Source organism: Ascaphus truei, chromosome 5 (assembly GCF_040206685.1).
Source record: "Ascaphus truei isolate aAscTru1 chromosome 5, aAscTru1.hap1, whole genome shotgun sequence".
Taxonomy (NCBI): domain Eukaryota; kingdom Metazoa; phylum Chordata; class Amphibia; order Anura; family Ascaphidae; genus Ascaphus; species Ascaphus truei.
Genome location: NC_134487.1, coordinates 49,107,357 through 49,128,018, shown reverse-complemented (window position 1 = coordinate 49,128,018; position 20,662 = coordinate 49,107,357). Strand labels below are relative to the sequence as shown.

Below are 20,662 nucleotides of genomic sequence, written 5' to 3'. Positions count from 1 at the left end.
AGAAAATACAGTGGTTTACTGGATCTAAAAAATATTGTTCTGTTTTTAGAATATGTGCGCACACACAGAGCACAGAAAACAAATTAGAAAATTTCGAGGGAAAAGTAATACCGACTAATGAGACACTAATATTGTATGTATGTATTTATTTATATAGCGACATTAATGTACATAGTGCTTCACAGCAGTAATACATACTGCTTTCATATTTCATTAATCATTACATTCCAAGTGTAGCCAGTTGGGCATTTGATCTGTTTATCAAGATAGCTCTTATTGAGTCACTGGGGAGTTATTCATTAAATTGTGGTAGTGCGGATTAAGTAACTCTCGCATGGACTCTCCTATTGACTTCAAATGCAGTTTCTGTGCAATAGCGCTCCAATCCACATTATTGCAGGTTAATGAGTAACCCGAGTGTGTGGAACCCAAATATTCTACTTGCAGTATGTAGTCAAAGAGGTTAATTAAACAGGATGTCTATTGATATAATCTCTGGGCTAGTAAATAGGGGTTAATGTGGACCGTTCATATACTATGCCATGAATAAATGTCGATTACTTGACAATTGTTAAATTATGTTCAAACTCAAAATACTATGATTATGCCAATGATTTTATCTGCTGTTTTTAGTAATTTTTGTATAGAAATTTGTCTACGTTTCTTTCCTTAATAATATGACCATAGCTGATGACACTTTGAGTATGGTTGTCTGAATATACAAAAACAGCTACTAATGCTTGGAATGTTGGTTCCTTCACATTGTAGCAGATACATCTAATGGTCCAAGTGTTAAATGCTAATTGGATGATGTTCACCTTCGGTGTGGTTTATACTATATACAGTATAAGGTTAAGTGGTGATTGAGTATCTTTTCACACCTGATTAAGGGTGGTTGTTTCCCTTCCCCCCCCCCCCCCCCAAAAAAAATGTTTTATACTTCTTCTAAACCTGTAAATAAATGTAGCTCTAAGTGATTCAACTGTAAAAGTAGTTGTGTTTCCCTGGAGCGGCGGTCGTGTTGTGAACTCTCAATAAAAAGTGACAGGACGCACGAGACTGCCAGCAAGGGGTATGAAAGAAGCAAATGTCTATATAGCTACAAGTTTTAAAAAGTGTGTATATACTGTAGATATTCTGCAAGTTAGCAAGGGGAACTCCATTATTCCGAATAATAAATACTATATCATTCACCTGAATGGGCTTTAAAGAGTATTCCTACACTGGAAGGGGTCTTATGGCATAGAACCATCTAATACATACTGTATAGACATGTATGCATTGAATGTCAGAACACAAAACCATTCATTCTATGTTACTTGTGCAGTACTTTGAACCCAAGATTGCATTGAATATTGACAAAAAGTCAAAGCCAGGTTACACTGCTCAGATTATACACTTATATGTTAGTCACTTTAACTACACATACACACGTTATGATAAAGGTTCTTTCACTTGGCCACAATTCCAATTGTTTACATTTTGACTTGGATGGTTTAGGCTTAAAATAAAATAGTGTTTAATCCTAACCCTTTAACATGTACAAAGCCTTGTCTACAGGGTCTCTTTATCAAAGACTCTTGGCTTCAAAACAGAGTAAAACCAGTGATAAAAAAAAATACCCTCACCAGATTTAGCAAAGGAAAAAATATTATTGATTTCAATGGGAGTACCTTTCTTTGATAAAGACTGGTGCAATTTTGCTTGGTTTTGAGCTGTGAGAGTTCATTAAATAGACTACTATGTACTGTATAAAGTGAAAGAAAAGTGTGCTTTGGTGCATGGGAATTGTTTTGTATTATTCCTTTCTTGTGACTGCATGAAATTCAAGAAATGTGTCCCTGATGATTCCAGTGACATTACTATTCTGACTCTTTGATATCGCTATCAGTAAGTATGAACACATTTTTCAATGAAGGTCTTTCTGTAGCATCTAGAATGGGGGTGGCACACTTCCATCCTCAAGGGCCAGGAACAGGCCAGGTATTAGGGATATCCCTGCTTCAGAGCAAATGGCTCAATCAGTGGCCACCTGTGCTGAAGCAGGGAAATCTTTAAAATCTGACCTGTTGGTGGCCCTTGAGGATAGGAGTCGGCCACTCCTGATCTCGGACATGTTTCCTGCTTACTTTATAGCGAACAAAATGTCACACTCGCACATGTTTTAGTAAAACATTATTTTGTGTGGGGGATTTGAGTGTCACAGCACATTTTCTCACTTGTACACTATTTCATAATAAAATTAAGGACTCCCTGTGGCAGTTAGATAATGTTTGCTTATATAGATACAGGCTATTACTGCACAGTAAGGAATTGCACATTACTGATCTCTTCATGGTACATCTTAGTCTATGACCATAAATCTGTAATAGATGAACCACCCCCCCCCCCTCCCCACCCCCCCTGGTCAGAGTTGATTCCGGCTACAAAAATAGAGATGCTACAGCATAACATTTTTAGAGGCCAAAACAAGTTTAGAATAGTATTGTTCCTGTTAAATAAATCAATGCCTGACCCTAAATTTTCTCTCACAGCTCATGAGTAAAGAGCAGAACATTATTGAGCAAAGCTAATGTGGTTGTGTCATACAATTCTTGTACATATACAGCATGTTTGCTAATATAAATCAATCCCATAAAAATGTTAGACATTAACAACAGAGGATACATCTAGCATAATTTATGCAGCCTTTTGCTGAGCTGCCATAACGCTGTATATTAATGCATTGCACGAGCTTTCCAATCCAAATACTGTCTTTCTTCAGATGTGACAGCAAAGATCAATGAAGCATGTATTATATTCCCAAGAGGTCAGAGAAGAAAAGGGTACAATGGAGTAAAGGGTGTAGAGAGTAATTTAGCACTGTGGCTCTGGGGCTCAATAGTGAATGTATTAGCAGGTTCATATACAACACAAATCTACTATATAATTTGTAAAGTTGCTTGTATGTTCATTGTGCATTTGGACACCTCTTAAGATATTGTAACCACATTTTGAATGATGGTTCCTGAGATCAAGGAGCAGGTTTCTGTCGATGTATGGATACAATTCACAAATGACATTACTGATGACATCACATATGACATTATCCCATCACACAACCCTCAAGCTACAACTTAATCTTTGTCACGCTGAAAATCCAATTTGTAACATTAGCAAAAATACAGGAGCAGCCAAAGTTCAAGATCATTGTTTGGGACGAGAGTACAATGTCCCACAAACACGCATTAGAGGCTCTCGATCGAATACTTCTGGACCTCAGAGGCAATTAAACTATTATGTGTGGAGTTGTTATTTTAGCAGTGGATGTAATTTAATTATCCATTTATAAATCTCAGTATTTTTTCTATTTCGTAGAATTCCCGAGCAACGCCAGGTACTTTCAGCTAGCAGAATTATAATATTGGTCCTATAAAAGGTATAACAAATGATTTCATTATCCTCAGTAATTCAGCAATGAGTTACAGATCAAATCCTAAAACCAGCAGGAATATAAACTATTGTTTACAATATTTTCATGTGGTCCAAAATTCTAAGTCCATAAATTAATCATACATAACAGGTACAGTACTTTACAATGTAAAAAATACAGCAGATATCAATGATTGTCAGATTGCATATTCATGCATATCCATCCTTCTGACTTAGAGGTGTAGTCCCATACAAGCAAAAAAGCAGAAGGCTTAACATTTAACATAAGTGCGGTGTGTTCAGCTGCATCAGTGTCTGTATGTACAGTATGTACCAGTATGCAATCATGAAATTGGGCAGCACGGTTAAAGAGTATCAGGTGCTGGCATTAGCAGGGTCAACGGCTACAGTATAAATAGCAGTGGGCACTAACAAAATATGTACTTACAAAATATTTACCCTGTCTAACACCCTTGATTTATTATGTACTTTTAATTTTGAAGAGAAATTGAGAACTTTGAAGGTTAATGGAGGAATCAGCTAATTATATTGTGCAGTCTTTGGATTGCTAGAATGGGTATAACCCTGGAATTTTTGAAGCAGCACAAATTGAATGTCTCTCCTACAACAATTAAGTCCTTGCTAAATGATTCTGACTTGATATGTACACTATCATACGTCTTTCGAAATCCGTCAGTAATGAATTGCCTAAAGGTCTAACCTACTGTAGTTGCTAAGAAATAGATTTCCCTTAAAGTTGAACCAGTTTCCAATACATGTCAGGTACATTTTAATCTTATATGCATTTTAAACTTTTCCACTTCTGATATACAAATTATAAACTACATGTGAACCTAAAACTAGTGAACATGTATGTTTGCATTAGACAAACCACATATAAATACACGTTTTTCACATTTGTGTAAATTTTTTTAATGTTTGCAGACTTCACTAATGCATATTATTTTAACCCAGGTTTTGCTGTAAAATCTGTGTAAAGTGACAGGTATAGGTTCATAGGGATCCATGTTAAAATGCATAATAAGCAAAACGTGACACACTGTGAATGCTTATTTGCATGTCATAACCCAGAATCCCTGGCTGCAGTGGAAACATTGTATGCTACGTGACTATCAGGAAAGGCAGATTTATGGATATGCCTGAGATGTGAATGTGCTCATAAGTGCTATTCGTTGTACTTTAACAAGCAAACTTTTTCAATGATGGGAAACTTTTTTTTTCTTTTGTTTTCATATCTTTTCAAATCAGAGCTGTATAGCCTATTAAATTAAGAATGTCTGCTTATGCAACAGATGTTTGTGTGAATACCTTAAATCTTGATTTTAATTCACTGTTAAGAATAGTAAAAAGAAGGATTTACAGCTTTGTTCAATTTTAAATATATAAAATATTTTTTTAGCAATACATTTTCCATGAAGTCTTTCCACTTCAATCTCTTACTGTCACAAAGATATATATTTAAAATGTGACCATAGACAACCATTTGATGACAGTCCAACAGAATGGTGTATAAACTGAAATAGCAAATTTTGATAATTTGCACAATAAATTACAATAAATGGAACAGATCTAAAATAACAACATTGCCAAATATATTTAAATTGTTTAAATTAGCTGTAAAAAAAAAATTGATATGCAGATTTGTAGTAGAATTAAAACTCTTTTACATTTTGTCAAGATCTCCTAAGACCATTATTTGTAGCATGTCAGAGAGAAGAAAAAATCTCTGATGCTACTAGAAATAGAAGCTGTGCTTGTGGCTAGTTTAATGGAATCAATAAAAAACAGCTATAGTGGTGGTACAGTACTGTATGTGGTATGTATTCTAAAATAGCTTTGAAAACCAAGGCACAAGGCACACGCCTGAGATACCTTGGAAGTATCTCTCCATATGTTGTATAAAGGAGACTTTGGGGAGGTATACTCTATGTCACTTTGTACTCTAATAAAATCTTTCTCACTCCGCTCATGGAAAACTTATATTGTATGGTCGCTCTGGGAGTTACACCACCATTAGGTAGAACCTAAATCATCTAACATGACTTCCATGCTTTAACCATATCCTTTAGTGGATACGCAATGTAGGGGGGGAACACTTCTTTTAGTATATCATTAGCACTGATGGTCGTAAAGATTTAACCCTATGCCATTGAAATATTAAAACTGGGTTAACGTTATTATCCTTCAGTGGATAAGTATTACTATTGATCTAACATTAATTTAGGTTAACGATAAGCCAAATAGCCTAATAGAGCTTAGTGTATTTGGCCCAACTACACTAAAATGAGGACAAAAATGGCCCTTGCATGAATATGTTCTGACTTCTATTAGTGAGAGTTCATTGAAGTCAAATCTTTAACTCATCTCTCTGTTCTGGTACTTCTCCATCTATTTTTAAATCAGATATTGTTAGATCCAGTCTTAAGAATAACACCTTAGACCCTACCGCCCCTTCTAACTATGGCCCGGTCTCCCTCTTGCCTTTGCCTTCCAAACTACCGGAAAAAAATATTTCTTTATTTATACTTCACTTTCCCAGCTCCCATACACAGTGTACAGAAGCTAAACTAACCAAGATAGCGAATGACATCCATATTGCCAAATCTCAGGGACACTACTCAATTCTGATTCTTCTGGACCTCTCCTCCACTTTCCATACTGTTGACCACCCTCTTCTCCTACACATTCTTCACTCTCTTGGAATCTGTGACACTGCCTTCTCCTGATTTTCCTCCTACATTGCTCACCGTTCCTTCAGTATCTCTTATGCCATCTCCTCACTCTCTATGGAGCTCTGTAGGTGTACTTCGAGGCTCACTTACATGACATCATGGGCACGCCCCATGGCACGCACTCCTCTTTGCGCAACTAGCTAGCCAGGAATTGTCCTATCAACATGAGCGCCTGACATCTCGGCCCTCGAGCGCCAGCGTGCTCGCTTTTAGCTTGGACAAGGTCTTACTCTTCATAAATCCTTTTTCAGGGTGACCTCATTGACTTCTTTGGATTCACCTGTCATCTCTATGCTGACGATATAAAATATATAGATATAAAATATATATTTATGTACACCTAACTTTACAACTGCAGTTCAGTTAAACAGTACAGTGTGCCTACCAGCTATATGTGTTCCTTCATCACCTGAAGCTTAATATGGCTAAAACAGAACTTGTCAAATTCCCTCCCAAACCAGGTCCCTTTCCATAACAGTCAATAACACTACTATCCACCCCGTCTAGGAGAGCACGCTGCCCAGGGGTTACATTTGACCCCTCCCTTTCTCCCCACATATTAAATGTTGTTACTAAATCTCGTCGCTAACATTGTTAAGATACGCCCCTTCGTATGTTCTACTACCATTAAAACACTAATGCAAACTCTTAATCTCTCCCGTTTTGATTACAGTAACATTATTTTATCTGGCGTCCCTGCCTCACATCTCTTTCCTTTACAGTCTATTAAAAATGCTTGAATCATCAATGTCCGAATCATATCCTGCTCTTCCACAGTACGTGTGCAACGGTTTCCAAACTCCTAAACTCTTTCAATTCCTAATAAGTTGCATATAAACTAAAATATTCTCCCTCTTTCTTTTAAGGCACAACAGTCCTCTGTACCTCCATACTGTATATCTAATTTCTGATCTCCCATTACACCCCTACCCATCTCTTAGGCTCAATCAAAGGTTGTCTCATCTTTGCACCTTTTTAGCTCTGCATCTCTCTCCCTACCTATCTCCATACCTCTCTTATACTCAATATTCATCAAGCACCTTCGCTTTCCGCATTCAAAATGGGGCTCAGTGAGTAAAGGCAGTGACTGACGCTGAGTTTGAAGCAAGGGAACCTGGTTCATTTCCGGTGTCGGCTCCTTTTTGACCTTGGGCAAGTCACTTTATGACCCTGTGCCTCAGGCACCAAAATTATAGATTGTAAGGATCCATGGGGCAGGGACCTGTGCTTGCAAAATGTCTCTGTAAAGCGCTACGTAAAACTAGCAGCGCTATACAAGAACATGCTATTGTTCAAATCCAGCTGAAAATCCACCTTTGAAAGAAGCATCTCATTAAACATTCTACACCTCTGCTACAAACTCCACTTCCACTTGACCTCCGTGCTTGATCTTCTAATGATGCACTTTTACTCCTACTGTGCTTCCCAACATAACACTTAGATTGTAAGCTTTTTCGGGCAGGATCTCTTTTTGCCTTATGCTTTCATACACCTGTTGCACTTATTCCCATTCTTTTTAATTTATTTACCTTCTATTGTAATGTTGTAAAGCACTGCATATTATTGCCAATATATAAATAAAAGTATGCAATTATACATAGAAGTGTATTTGACCAACTGAAGCTGCCAAATAACTGAGAATGCTTCCCAAAAGGTGGGTCTCACTCCAGATAAAGAATACTTCACATTCCGGGACCGATTATACCAGAATGTAAACGTCTAGTTCTTTTATTGTTTTTATCCCATTGCACATTACATTGATTGCAGCTAATATTTTCAGAATTTAATAATGGCATATTTAATAAGAGGTTAATTTTGTGAAACATAAAATCCTGTTATATTACTGTGCTGTACATCCTAGTCGGAATATTTCTATTTACGCCTTCATGTTCATTGAAAGTATTACACTATGCTATGAATTATACAAACAATGGAACAGGACATCTGGAAACCTTACTGAGAACAAATGCCACTGAAAAGCTGAATAACAATATTTTGCTGGACATTAAAATAGCAGGCCTTCCTCTATCAAAAACATTAATATGCAAAAGAAATACCAGGTTGCTTCTAAAATGTCTTGATGGAGTAAGCTAGAGACTCCTTATAACTCATGTAGGCTAGAAATTGTAGAGCCATCAAAATGTACACTATCAAAATCCATTCAAAAACTGAGTGGCATTGGAGTCAAGGTTAATTGTATGACATTGACACTGTGGATTGTTTGTTGAGTAAAAAGTATGTCACAAATTTGCTGGAATGTAACTAAATGTTTCCATGTGAGAATGCTGTTTTATGAAACATTTTGGAAAGGTAAAATTAGGCTGTTAAAACTGTATTCAATACCAAATACAGTACAATTTCAGTTATTCTGATATTTTATTCTTTAACTATTCAGATTAAGAACATATAAGAAATAAGGGCAATGTTATTTGCTTATTTATGTTCAAATAGGACCTTTAATAAAAATTACACTTTTATGGCGCCTGAATAAAAATGTAGGAAATCTCACAATGCTACAAACAGGAGAAACCATACAAGAAAATAAGTAAATATACCAGTACCATAAGCACACTATGATGTGGTTTTTTTCCCCCCAGCAAATTAAATAATATTATTTTTAAGTAATTTGAGATAGAATACAGGGTTTGCTAAAAGGGATACTGCTTGTTTTGAAAATGTTGACATTTTACACTACCCGTCGAAAATGTATATTGTGCTTTATGTGATTCTATATAGCTGTATACAACAAGAGACAAAAATACCCAATGCTACATCCAATGTGGCAAAATACATAGTTAAATACTTCAATGTTCGTATTTTCATGAGTAAGTGTAATTTACTTAAACCCTTTGGCCAAAGCGTTATAAGCCTGCAGCCACTTCATGGCATGACCAGTATGCAGGTCGTAACACTACCTGCGAAAATGTTAATTTACCTCTGCTGGAGGGAGAATGGCCTCAGTGGACCTGTCCTGCACAGGAATATGAAAAAACATGCTACTTAAAAAGTGGGGTGGGGTGAGTTTAAACCCTGGGAGGAGGGGCCAATAACCTCCAACAAACTGATACCAGTTGAAAATAAAATGATATAGATATATCTCTATAAAACTTTTTTGTCATTTCGTCATAGAGAAAATAAAAGTAGTAAAAATCTGTAACGCATCAACACGCTTCAACTACTGAGTTTCGGCAATACATACTAAACGGTGCAACAATATAACACCTTAACTTAAATTAGCCAAAAGGAATTTATTGGCATAACACCACTTTGCAAATATGGTTTCTCTATGTTTTTGCCATGTGAACAGGGTAAAGTAGTGTTTCATTCATATACCCGGGGTGGGCCACTCTAGTACTTAAGGGCCACCAATACAGGCAGTCCTAGTTTTACAACGCTTCGCTTTACAACGAATGGCTTATCCAACGCTATGCAATGCATACCTATGTTAATTTTTACAACGCCAAAACGGCTTATCCAACACTCTTACGATGCTTTGCAACATTGTTTATGTGTATGTGTATGTGTACATGCACATAAACAACGTTGCAAAGCATCGTAAGAGCATATATGCAATATTATATTATACTATATAATATTATACTATATAATATATTATTTATTATGTTATATTATATATATATAATACAGTATATACACTATATCATTTATGTGTGTGCTGCATATCTTATTGCCTGCGTAAAATATTTGGTGTATTTTAGTGTTAAAAATGCCTTCAGGAACAGAACCTTTCATTTAAACAGTGTTCCTATGGGAAAACGTGTTTCGCTTTACAACGTTTCGCTATCCAACGCCATTTTGAGTAACGCATTGTGTCGGATAACCGAGGACTGCCTGTACACTGAAAATCAACCACCCCAGTGTACATCTGCATTGCCCCAAAGGCAGACAGCCTGATGGGGCTCCCCAAGAGCTGCTCCCCTCTGCACAGGACCAGCGTGCTAAGGGTTAACATTTGCTTGTACTTTGTGGAACGTCAACCCCACCCACTGGAATGTTAAAGAGCCAAGAGGACACAAAGAACTTTATGTTCACAGCTGCATTGAAAATCAACCACCCCAGTGGATATCTGCGTTGCCCCAAAGGCAGACAGCCTTTTGCACAGCCGAAGGGCAGCCAAAGGGTGTGAGCCGTTTGCTGCCATTTGGCTGCTGTTTGGTGATGTTAAAGTGATGTTAAAGCTGCTCTATTTCAATTGGAAAATCACAAGCCCTTTATCCCCTGTACCCAATGTTCCAAATCTCTGTCCATGAAATGTCTGCGAATTGACTGTTTAATCCTGTTCTTTTAATGTAACCATGTATTATAACTCTGTGCCCAGGACATACTTGAAAACGAGAGGTAACTCTCAATGTATTACTTCCGGGTAAAACATTTTTAAAAATAAACATTAGGTTTTCAGGATATCCTTGCTTCAGCACAGGTGGCTCAATCTTTGACTGAGCCACCTGTGCTGAAGCAGGGATATTCTGAAAAAACTGACCACTTAGTGGCCCTTGAGAACTAAAGTGGCCCACCCCTGATATAACCCCTATTCTGCCAGGGGGCCTACCAGTCAAGACATTAAAAGGTATTTGCCTGGTCGGTAACATCTCAGTTTATACAATTTAAACACCAAAGCTTCAATACTGCTAACATGACATCACCTACAAAAAAAAGTGAAGCTTGTTTGTGTGACACAAAATTGCAAGCCTTCCAAAGTGAAACATTTTTACCTCCCTCTGAATTAGCATTTGACTGTGCTGCAGGCTGCTACTCTTTTGGCAGTGAGTCATATGCAGTGATAATTTTAATGAGAGACAGAATACTAGAAAGAAAAAGAGAAATGCTGTTCTAACAACGCTGCAAGTGCTTTTTTTCAACAACATTAACTTTCATGCAGGAGCAGTCACATTAGCCTAAGGGTGGCATTAAACCTCTGAATCTGAATTGGAGCAAAATGCAATTTTTAAAACCCCTAATCAGGTAGCAGTGGGTACATTTCATAGGCTGCATTTGTCACTAGGATTATTCAAAATATGTTTTCTTTGAGTCAGGTTATTGGAAATTTCATTAAAGATATGAATGTATGCATATTTCATTGAAAGGCAAAATATTGCTAAATTCTTAAAGCAGCAATTGCACATAGGTGGGGGTTTTTTTTATAACAATTATTACCTTAACTCTCCTCCCCCAGAGCTGAACCATGTACTTTTCAGCTCAGAGGGACCCCAACATAATTACTGCATTAGTTGCAATGCCGGGGCTTAGTTTAAGGAAACAATGTCATTGGTTGTGGCTTCCTATTGGTCAAACAGTGGTGGCCATATTGGATTTATAAATTGGCAACTAACACTGTAATATTGGTAACCGGGGGGCTAAGGGGATTCCAGGTACATATTCATTTTTACATTTTTTTTTATTCGAGATCGAAGCTTTGAACAATACAGAGAAAATGTCTCCGCATGCTTGTAGTCATAAAATACATATCATGCATTTAAAAAAAAAAGTATATATATATATATATATATATATATGTGTATACACACGTTGCATTTAACAAATATGTTAATTACAGGCAATATAATTTAAATGAAAATGTTAGTAAAATACATAAACATTAGGACAATGCATTATTTAAAAAAAATGTTCAAGTAATGGTGTCTGGATCTTACCATCTACACAGGCTGGCCTTGCTCTTGTGGTGCCAGCAATCTGTCCTTTTTTACATGCACAGCGAGCTGTTTGTCGAGCTATTGTCCTTCGAGGTTGACTGCTATCTCTGTCGTATGTAACAACCTCACATGTACCTGCAGCCAGTTGACCTGGAAAAAGAGCCAGCAACAGGTACCAATGTCACTGAATGCACTACAAGCAATCAATTACAGCAAAATAGAGTGAAGCCCAATGCTGCAAAAGCCATTTCTCGACAAATGGGAAATGAGCTGGTAGATGTAATCAAACTGAGATGACATACAATTTTTCTCTGAGCTGGACATGTCAAAACCCAACAAACTGATGCTGTCAAAAAAATTGTTATTGGCCTAGAGAAGGAGAACTGGGTCAATCAGGTCAGAGTTACTTTGATGTAGTTTAGTATACAAGTAAAACCAAGATATGCTTTCTGTACAATGTGTATGGTTTCATTTACCACTAGAATAAAAAATGTATATATATATATAAAAAAAAAAAAAGACCTTATTTCTACTGGTATTTATATTTGGACAGATACTGTTTAGAAGATAGTATACAATATAGGCAGAACGTCTCCTTCCTGTTAACATGATTAAAAAAAGAATAGCTTTTACTTGAATTGCCTACATTAACATGCACTGCATATATTTTCAACTGCTATTGTAATTGTGAATTATTAACTTCCCAGGTGTGAAATGTATAAATTATGCAGTATCTAATGAAGGTGAAAAACTGTTCCTAATGAGGCAACTGCTATTGTTTATAACATGTACTGGAGATGTAATGTAACTGTGTTTATAAACTTTCTTGTACTATGTGGAACTTGTACATCTGCAATGATGTTAACCTAATTCTATTATTTAACATTAACACCATGCATTGTTTACGGTTACAAAAATGGCAAGCAGCTGTGTGTGACTGTTTTGGGACTAAAGTATTATACTTTGACAAATGCATATATATTTCTTGCTGCAGTTGATTTATTGTATGAAAGATGTAGGCCTATAATTACTAAGCAGCGCTATTCAACAAGACACCTTCCAGGATGTTTAGTACATATGGAAAAGAAGAACTGGGCTCTGGAATGGCTTCCTTTACTTTTACCAATCCCCATTGCACATTTCAAATTGCCTCTATCTTTACTCATTTCACTGTTCACACACATCATTGAAATTCTGCGATTGTTTCTTTTTTTTTTTTTAAACATGTAAAGTAATACTCCTATGGTCTTGAAAACATGGTCACTGTGGTATATTTTTGAGGATTTTTGAGCCCTTCTCTAACTGTGCATGTAATGTATTGTATATAATGTATACCCTGTTCATTTATGTAACTATATTTGTAACATGTATTATTATTAACATGTATTATTAACTATGCCCAGGACATACTTGAAAACGAGAGGTAACTCTCAATGTATTACTTCCTAAAACATTTTATAAATAAATAATAATAAAAAAAAATATCATTGCAACTTTGGAACCAGATTTTACCTAGGTTGTGAAGGTAAGCGGTCTATATTTTACATTTCATTAGATTTGTTGTTGATTTCTTCACTAAATGCAGGAGCTCCCCAGCTATTTCTTTTTTTTTTTTTTTTATATAACCCCCCCTACGTTTTTTTTAAATTAATGTGCGGATCAGGGGGCCTGGACCAGGTCCGCTCTATTTACAGCTCCAGGAACCCCCTGGTTTCCAAGATATATAATGGTAAAAATAACACATTCCTGTCCCCTCCGCAGGAGAAAAAATGGTGACCTAAATCTCCTCTATTATGCTGGCCAATAGGAAGCTGTAACATCGTCTGTTGTGGCTTCCATTTGAAGTTGGGGTTTTAAGAAACAGGAAGTCCAGGCAGTACTATTGCTGTACATATCTCAGAAACCAGGGGGGTTCCTGGAGCTGATAATAACACAAATCAGTCTGGCAGGAACTGCAGCTTGAAGCTTTTGCAAGGCTAATAAATGTACCTTTTCAAGGCTAATAAATTTCTAATCATACAAAACTATATTAAAGTGTTAGATGTTCAAGTGCTTAAACTCCTTAATTGCCAAACGGGCTTGCCAGAGGGGGTACGCCAGCTGTAATATTTGTAAGTAGGACTGTACCTTTAAAGAGAGATTTTTTTTTGCTTCTATTGCTTTCTCTTTTTTATGCATTTTGTGAATAAAAATAGATATGTAATTAATGATGTCAATGATATACTATTCCTCTCAAATGAGTACATGAAGACAATGCACTTAACTTACAGTTTTCCCTAAAGGTTTGCAGGTTAATTAGAATTTATTATGTCTAATACAAGGAATGCTTTAGACATAAAGTACTATGGCTTGAAATAGATTTCTGTCTTATACCTGTTTCTTTAGGCACTTAGAGCACATCACACGTACGTAACATTTTTGGGATTTTGTAACTGCTATTTTTTACTCAAGGGAATAAAAAATGTTAATGATTTTTATATCAGATACATACACACACATTTATTTTGCAGCAGGCAAATAGCATGTGAAACAAGTCAAATATTATTTGGATATATAATTAATATTGAATACTAAATTTTTCCCCATGACAAAATATTTCCTTTCTTATGAATGCTTAAACGAAAACATCTTTTAGTGTTTGTACTAAAAGCCGCAGAAGGAATTGTGACCGTTAAAACGATGCATGGAAATCCCAAACTATATTGCACGCGTCTGTGTACTAACCTTTTCTTTTCTATTATACGCCTTAAGCATAAAAAATGGTTTTAGTCAGGTATATTGGCACAAACAAAAGGGATGCACATGACATAGAGATGTAAATGTTATGCCCTAAAAGTTGTTTATCTGTATGTATAAAAAAATTGATGAACCTTCATCAAAATCATCCGCTAATTTGAGCCTGGCGTAAATCCCAAAGAGTCTGTACTGTATATTGTTAGCAATCTAAGACACTTCTAATTCTACAGTATGCTATGTATTAGTGATGATTTTTGTTTTGATTAAGCATGGATGTTTCATTATCTATGTTAACATGATATATTATTTTCAAAAGGTGGCTATTTAAGTACTAATCCCCTCTGAACAAAGAATTACTGCATCTGTGCAAATGACCACAGAGGCCTGAGACCTCCCCAAAGTAAAATGTGTGGGTATTGTGTGTGTGTTGTGGCGGGGGGACTTGTGTGAGGGAAGGGGAATGAGTGGGTATTTTGTGAGGGGCGGGAAATAGTGTGGGAATTGTGTGGGGTGGAGGTAATTGTGTGTGCGGGGTTGAATGAGTGGTATTGAGTGAAAGGAGTGGGGTATTGAGTGATAGAGGAGGTGAGCGAGAGAGAGGGGATGTGAGGCGGAGAGTGAGGAGGGAGAGTGAGTCAGTGAGCGAGAGGGGGAGAGTGAGTGAAGGGGAGAGTAAGTGAGGGGGAGAGTGAGTGAGAGAGGGGCAAATTTTGAGAGACAGAGGGGAAGAAATACATGGGAGGAGGGGGGAGTGTGCGAAGGAGGGGAATAGAGGGGTGAGAGAGTGAGGTGTTTTTTTAGAGAAAGAAAAGGCGTTTGAAAGGCTGTTGACACAGGTGGAAGCTCTAGTCCTGGTTCCTGGGAAAGCGGTCGGCAGCCCTGCACAGACACAGCAGGCCACAATCTACACACACACAAACACACACAGTTGCACTCTCTATACATACGCACACAAATATACATGAACTCTCCTCCCCTTCAGTTTCTCTCCTGTGCAGATTCTCTCCTGTGCAGAGCTCTCTCCCCTGCCATAGGCAGCATCCATACTCCGTGCACCAAATGAATGAACAAAATGCAGGGGATCTATGGGGCCGGCCAGAGCGCGCGTGGAAGTGCGACGGAGTGGCAGATTTTTCAGCCGACAAACGATTTTTATTTGGTCTTGCGATGGCCGGGTCACTTGCACGGTTCAGCCAATTAGGGCGAACCGATCATGTGATGTCACCGCCCTGCCTCCAGCACGTCTCCCCATTGTGCATGTCACAGAAATCCTACAGGCCACAGATCACTCAATCTACAGGCGCCTGCTATATCTGAGGCCTTAGAGCTGATGGCTGAACACACTGCATGACTAGTGCTGAAAAAATTTCAGGCATTACAGGAAGAATAATACCCTGACATCAGCTTTCAGATCTGACTAATTATCAGTGTTACTAAATATCCAATATCCAGTATATTTTATATTATAGGCTAACACTATCAAAAAACACATAATTCTGTTGTAATCCAAGTATCAATCATCCAATGCATCACGACATATCAGACAAGAAACTATGCGTCATATGTAAGAAGTCAGATAAGGACCTTAAAACACACCATGCACATTTGATTCAGGTTTGAACTACCTGTACTTTTTAGCACTAGAATTGTGATGCACAAACAATTTCAAATATTCTCCAAGTAGATAGGCCCCCTTGTGTGTCCAGACTTGAGAGGGGCAAAACACATCCATTATTGAAAATGTATGTTTTTATGTGACAAAAATTAGCATGAAGTTACGTTATAAATTGAAACAATATCATAAAGCGAAAAATGGGTGGGAAATTTCCTGGCAGGACGTGGAATGCTTTTCCACCCCTGCCCAGGTCCTAACTAACCTCCCCCGGCCCCCTCCCGACCACGTCACTATGCACCGGTAAGATTATTTATTTATCTATTTATTTATAAAATATTTTACCAGGAAGTAATACATGAGAGTTACCTCTCGTTTTCAAGTATGTCCTGGGCACAGAGTAAAACAAAATAATACATGGTTACAAATACAGTTACATAAATGAACAAGGTATACATTATATACAAGACATTGTGTGCACAGTTAAAGAAAATATATATTATGAGCGTATGAAACAGTTACAGACCAGATTAAAGTGTGAGACAGCCTTAGATTTGAAAGAACTTAAGATGGTGGTGGATATGAGAGTCTCTGGTAGGTTGTTCCAGTTTTGGGGTGCACGGAAGGAGAAGGAGGAACGTCCGGATACTTTGTTGAGTCTTGGGACCATGAATAGTCTTTTGGAGTCTGATCTCAGGTGATAGGTGCTGCATGTGGTAGGGGTGAGGAGCTTTTTCAGGTAGCTGGGTAGCTTGCCCAGAAAGTATTTGAGGGTGAGACAGGAAAGGTGAACTTTGCGCCTAAAATCTAGTGATGACCAATCTAGTTCTTTGAGCATTTCGCAGTGATGGGAGAGGGGCGGGAGGTACATGACCAAAACAGAGGTTAATGGCGGTAGGTACATGACCAAAACGGTCATGCTGTCATGTCGCCTAAGGCAGGGGTGCTCAACTTTAGTCCTCAAGCCCCAACAGGTCAGGTTTTCAGGTTATCCGAGCTTCAGCACAGGTGGCTCAATCAGAAGCTCAGTCAAAGACAGAGGGGGTCATGCACTTAGCAGTGATAAGTGCTTTTAAGTGAGATAAAAAGCCATTATAGCGTGATATTGCCTGCTGTGAGATTCACAAAACAGTGATAAGTCTTTTAAGTGAGATAAATGCCTTAATAGCGTGATACTGTCTGCCTCTATGAGATTCCCAAAGCAGTGATAAGTGCTTTAAAGTGGGAAAAAATGCCATTATAGCACGATACTGCAGTGTTATCACTGCTTTGTGAATCTCACAACAGGCAGTATCACGTTATAATGTCATGTATCTCACTTAAAAGCACTTATCACTGCTTTGTGCATAGCACCCAGAAAACCCACTTATCACTGCTTAGTGCATGACCCCCTGAGCCTCTGATTGAGCCACCTGTGCTGAAGCAGCGACTGATTTAGCCATGTGTGCTGAAGCAGGGACTGATTAAGCCACCTGTCCAGAAGCAAGGATATCCTGAAACCTGATCTGTTGGGGGGTTTGAGGACTGGATTTGAGCATCCCTGCCCTAAGGGGCTCAAGGCTACTTTGTTAATCCTTGAAGACAGGGAAAGCTGTGGCCACGTTCCAGCGAGTTTACCCGGCAGCGGGAAAAGAAAATCTGGCTACATCTGTAGTTAGAGAGATATGGAGAATACACTCCAAAACCGATGCTCCAGATAGTGTAGACAAAATCCACAATGTTCATATAAATATCAATAGAATGAGTAGCGCTAATAAATCATAGTCCTAATAGTATATAATAAAGTCATGGAGTAAAACTACTGGGCATACGAGACTGACCATCAGGATGGGGCCATGAAGTGGTAAGGAGAAAAGAAAACAGCAAACAGCAAAGCCGCGCTCCCTGCACAGGAACTCACATGCGGCTATTACCAGCTGATCTCAGCCACTGCCTTCACTAATCCCGGCATCTCATACCCAGCTACAAACCCCACATAGGAAGCCGGTACTCATGATCTTGACACGACGAGTTAATTCCTCCAATGTCGTCTGATGTAGGACGCTGATCCAAAGCGCTAAAGAGCGTGCTCCAGCCCAGTATTCAGGTAAGTAAAAAAGGGGAGATGTCCGGCGGTTCCCTGCTCACCGTGGGGGTACAATAAAGGCAGTCCAAACACAATCAGAAGAGTAGGCCTACTCTTCTGATTGTGTTTGGACTGCCTTTATTGTACCCCCACGGTGAGCAGTGAACCGCCGGACATCTCCCCTTTTTTACATCTGTAGTTATATAGGTCACAGACTTTATTATTTGATATCAGAAATCATCATTTCTTAATAAACCCTAAAGTGGAATAAGGTCAAGAACCCAAATATGAACACAATAATTATAGCTTTTGAGTCCTTCTACGACCTTGCCACATACATATACATGATTATTCACATAAAATAGACATAAAAAATGGTATATCTAAGCATAACTTCTCAAAGTGAGATACGTATTGAATATATATAGTATATACAAAATAGTTCAGTGTAAAGCAATTTTTTTTAAAAGCTAGTATAGGCAGCTTCAAAACTAGCCACAAAAAGCAAGTACATGCGGATTTCAAAATCCACTGCCCCAGGCACTTGCCTCTGTCGGCCGCTTCATTATAGCCGCCCTCCTGCTCCTTTGGAATCCCGGCGTCAAATGACGCCACGGACATCACCAACATGATGTCACACGGTAGTGCGTTGTCATGGAAAGGAGACGTCATGATGTCATGAGAAATCATAACGTCATGTTGTCATGGCAACCAGATTCTGTGTGATGTCGCTCGGTGTCGTTTGATGCTGGAATTCCGAAGGAGCAGGAGGGCGGCCGAAACATGCAAGTGCCTTCCCATTAGGTCAGATAAGCCCTAGAGCGCATATAGGGGCAGAATTTGTTTCCACCCCCAAATGTTGCCATCCTAAGCCTGGGCCTAATGAGAAATCTGCAACTGAGTAAGGTATTCAGTCCTCAATAAATCTTGTTACTTCTTACCCCCAATGACTAGGAACTACCAACTCCTCTCTACTAATAAAAGCACATGAGTCAGTGTAATTTTTCTGAGCTTTGTATATCTAGCTCGGGTCCCCCTCTGGGCTTCCATATGGCCCCCTTACCTCCCGGCGCTTGTGTGCTAGACAGCGGAGGTAGGGGGCAGGTGCTGGTTGTTTCATACAAGGTGAGCGAGGCGCCTGAGGTCCGTGGCGGCTTCCGTTGCAGAGTGCCGCCATGTTGGTGCACGCGCATGTGCAGTGATGTTTCATGCGCATGCGCAGTGACGTTTCACGCATGCGCAAAAGAGCCAGAGCGCCGGCCATTACCCAGATAGGGCTCCGTGCTGACAACAGCCCCTAGAAGGCAATGAGGCTGTTAATCATGTGTAGACGAGCAGCCAATCCCGAGACCGGATTTCCATGCAGGGGAATATTGATACATTGTGCGCACTAGGAGCACGCCAGTCAGAGCTGGGACCAGGATAGGGTAGATTGTGTGTGCAAGGTGTCTGTGCACCCTGCATTAGGCCAGAAACCCCCTTAGGCCCCAGCTAGGCCAGACTCCCCTCAGATTGTGGTCGCTGCAGGGACAGGCCCAGTAGTTAGGGACACCGCCCATGTAGCACCAGTGTGAGGGACACAGCAGCGAACTGGCGATCCTGTGTTGGTTGCTGCTTGTGGATACCTGGGTGGTTGGGTGCCCAAGGGCCCTTAGTACTTTTTGGGGGATAATCCACCAGGTGTAGACATTGAGTTGGATGACACTGTGAGGGTATGGCCGTGCGAGGCCTAGTTGTTGGGGACGGTATATTGTTATTATTCTTATGCATGCAGTAAAATGTTATTTTATTCAGTGTGTGTATTATTGTATTGGGTCCTGTCACGGGGTTATCCAACATAGTAGGATCCTTTGCAGGTGAGGCGCTGTCACCAGACGATCATAGACCCCCCAGGCTCCCAGCAGCAGAGGCTCAGCTCTCCTGTAAGCCACAGATAACGCACCACACACACTGTAGCCGCCATATCTCCAATGGGGTAGGGGAAAGTGCGCTACATGTAGAACACACATTTTCACTTCATGCAGAGTTCTTGAATTGATTCATATATCTGATATTCTCAGGCCTCCATTCACTTTCCCGAAAACTTTTGTTCCCCTTGCTTGAGAAGATTTAAATCTTGAGCAAGAGGAAGATGGCTTCAGGGCATATTAAATACTGGTCTTAATTTCCAAGCCCCATGAATTACCATGCAATGCATAAAGTATGCAAGACATTTCTTTAGAATGCAATAGGGGCCTCTTCCATTGTTAATGATAATTGGTTTCTTTTTGTGTAGTCTACTGCAAGGATGGCAACAAACAATTAAGATCCATCTTTAATAAGTGCTTTAGGCTGGTTTACACCTCATTATCAGTTTTAAAAATATACAAAAAAAACATATAGATTCAACATTTGGTGAATGTGCAGGCCTTAA

The 20,662-nt window shown here is 38.9% G+C and overlaps 1 protein-coding gene across 3 annotated transcripts in view; it reads right to left on the bottom strand.

Moving 5' to 3' along the window:
• The window catches only part of TAFA5 (TAFA chemokine like family member 5), a 1,111,160-nt gene that overhangs the window by 301,232 nt on the left and 789,266 nt on the right, over positions 1-20,662 (bottom strand). For all 3 annotated transcript variants that reach the window (XM_075599798.1, XM_075599801.1, XM_075599799.1), the window contains exon 2: positions 11,837-11,986. In XM_075599798.1, the coding sequence (XP_075455913.1) occupies positions 11,837-11,986 (150 nt within the window). The remainder of the gene's footprint in view (positions 1-11,836; positions 11,987-20,662) is intronic.